This window comes from Physeter macrocephalus, chromosome 21 (assembly GCF_002837175.3).
Source record: "Physeter macrocephalus isolate SW-GA chromosome 21, ASM283717v5, whole genome shotgun sequence".
In the NCBI taxonomy this organism is placed as follows: Eukaryota; Metazoa; Chordata; class Mammalia; order Artiodactyla; family Physeteridae; genus Physeter; species Physeter macrocephalus.
Window position 1 is genome coordinate 98,540,284 of NC_041234.1, and position 2,563 is coordinate 98,542,846.

The 2,563-nt window shown below is 64.5% G+C and overlaps 1 protein-coding gene across 1 annotated transcript; it reads right to left on the reverse strand.

Moving 5' to 3' along the window:
* Positions 1-208: 208 nt before the first annotated feature.
* On the reverse strand, positions 209-1,609 carry LOC102990930 (DDB1- and CUL4-associated factor 12-like protein 2). Its single transcript, XM_024128230.1, has one exon. It carries the CDS (start codon positions 1,607-1,609, stop codon positions 209-211), a length of 1,401 nt encoding a protein of 466 aa, XP_023983998.1.
* Between the last annotated feature and the right edge of the window lie 954 nt (positions 1,610-2,563).

Genomic DNA, 2,563 nt, shown 5'->3' on the forward strand with positions numbered 1-2,563 from the left:
CTTAAAGCCAAGTTTTGATTGCCCAAGAGACCACTTTTGTCTTCTGTTTCTTTCTCTCTTTGCCTAACATACTGAGCAGAGGTAAGCTGGGCCCTTTCCCTGGAAGATAAAAGCCACACAGAGTAAAAGCACAAACACAGAGTGAAGGAGGAAAGCGAGAGGGGACTGGAAGGTGTATCTGGGCACTTTGAGGACACGGAGGCCATCCTTAGCTCCAGAGGCCTGCATAGTTCCCGTGGAGGCCGGAAGGGAGAGGCCCCCCAGCGACGAAGAGCTTCATCTCGGGCCAGTTGTAGCAGTGAGTGTAGAGTGCGTTGGGGAACTCGCCGATGCCACCGAAGTAGTTCACCCACAGGTCATCGTGGTTGAGCCAGCCTCTGCCACAGGTGAGCTTGAGCTTCCTCCCTGCGGGCCCCGGAGAGCAGCGCGCGCTGGCCGAGGCGCTCTCCTCCAGGAACTTCTGCGCGCGGATGTCATAGAAGAGCAGGGAGCCGTGGCCCGTGCCCACGGTGACGATGTGCTGGTAGAAGCTCAGGGAGCGCACACCCGTGCCGCCCTCTCGGGAGCACAGGGGCCGGATGTTCTGGTGACCCTGGCGCAGATCCAGGAAGGAGACGTGGGACTGGGAGCCCACCGCGTACAGGGACAACTCATCGCAGTAGGTCAGGCACACGTTCTCTCGGCAGTAGGGCAGCCTGATGGACAGCAGCCTGGACAGGTTGCTCCGGGCTTTCCACAGGTGGAAGTAGCCGTCCAGGGACACGGCTCCCAGCTCCTGGTTCTTGCCACTGAAGGCCAGGGCCCGCACCTTGCGGTTACTGGGGTTGGTGCTGGCCCTGGGGATGGTCTCCACGTCCCTGGGACGGATGTGGGCGTACACGGGGAGGCCCGCGTCGTTGTGCCAGGCGATGCTGCCGTGGAACATGTCGGGATCCATCCTCCAGAGCGCCACGGTGCCGTCGCGGGAGCCGCTCACGGCCACCGTGTCGCTCATCCAAGCGATGGCGAAGATCCAGTCCTTGTGGCCGTGGCGGTCGCCCAGGCACACGGGGTCCAGCGTGGGCAGCTGGTAGACGGCCAGGCTGTTGGGGTTCTCGCCCCCGGTGGCCAGAAGCGTCTTGGAGGGATTCAGCTGGATGGCGTGGATGCCGCAGCTCGGCTGGGCGCGGGCCGACCCGGGCCAGCGGTCGCGCATCAGGGGGATGCGCGTGATCTGGCCCGACTGCACGTCCACCACGAAGAGCGTGTTGCACTTGGTGCCGCACACCACCTGCCTGGCGTTCAGCCACTGCGACGCGAACACCTTGTTGAGGGTGCCCAGCGCCAGCTCGCGCTCCCTCAGCAGCTCGGGCAGCTTCTGCACCGCGTAGCCGCGCAGCTCGCCCTCGAAGCCCGGGAGCTCGGCGCGGCCCCGCGCGCCCACCTCACGTCCCTTCAGGTAGTGCAGCAGCGAGCGCCGCGCCGCCGCCCGCTTGGGCTTCTTGGGAGGCAACGGCCCGTGCCCGTCCGCCGCCGCCGCCGCCGCCGAGCCCATCGACAACGAGCCCGCGGCGGCCGCCTCGAGCGCCGGCGCTTTTCGCTTCCTGCTACCTGTTTGCCTCAGGGCCATAGTGGGCGGCGGGCGAGCGGCGGCGGCGGCGGCGGGGGACCGGGGCGGCCGCGGGGCGCGGAGCCGACCGAGTCCGGACCGCGGCGGCGGCGGCGACTGAGGCGAGGGCGGCCGGGCCGGGCGACGAGAGGCGGCCGGGGGGAGCGGAGCGCGGTCGGCGCTCGGCGGCGAGGGTGGCGGCGGCGCGAATCGAAGCGAGGGCGGGAAGCGCGGCCGGCGGCGCGGCGGGAGCGAAGTCGGTGTGGGACGAGGACGACGCGGGGGGCGAGTGTGAGGGGGCGGAGGCGGCGGGAGGGGCGGGCGGGGAGCGGGCCTGGGGTGCCGGGTAGCACACGCCGGATTGGGAGGGGTGGGATAGGTGCGGGAGGGAGAGGGGGAAATGGAGCCCGCGAGGAGGGGGAGACTCACCCAGGACCAGCGCTTCGGGATTCCCAAGCCTTCTCCGTGTGGCCACATCTAGTGCGCCTGCCCAAGCCCCCTGATATTCTACTTGGGGAGTTTCACTACCCTCTGGACAGCAACCAAGTAGCCTTCTTAAAATCCTTACTTAAATAATTCTGAAAGCTAAAATACAGTCAAGTATGAGACTAGAAGGAGCGCTGAAGTTATCTGTCGAAGAAACAAATGTGCCCTTGGTGCAATTTTGGGAGACTTTGCTGCAATTAGATAGTGAACTTGACCAGGGATAGCAGTGTTTGGCAGAGGCCAAGAGGCCCTCCCCATTAGGTCTCTCCTGTAGCCCCTCCTGTATCAGCCCCAATACTGGTGTCTGTTAAAAATTTTCAACCTATTTTTTAAACCAGTTTTTCCCTGTATTTGTCAAATTGAGTCCCCTGAGCTCCTGCACCAGAATCTTTGAGGGGTGCATTCCAAATGTAGTTCCCCAGGCTCCACTTCCCGCCGGGGTGGGGTTAGGACCCTGTGGTCAAGAGCAAAGCCTCAGGATCTGAGGGG

Coding starts and splice junctions, on each gene's coding strand:
- LOC102990930 (XM_024128230.1), bottom strand. CDS start 1,609: ATGGCCCTGAGGCAAACAGGTAGCAGGAAGCGAAAAGCGCCGGCGCTC.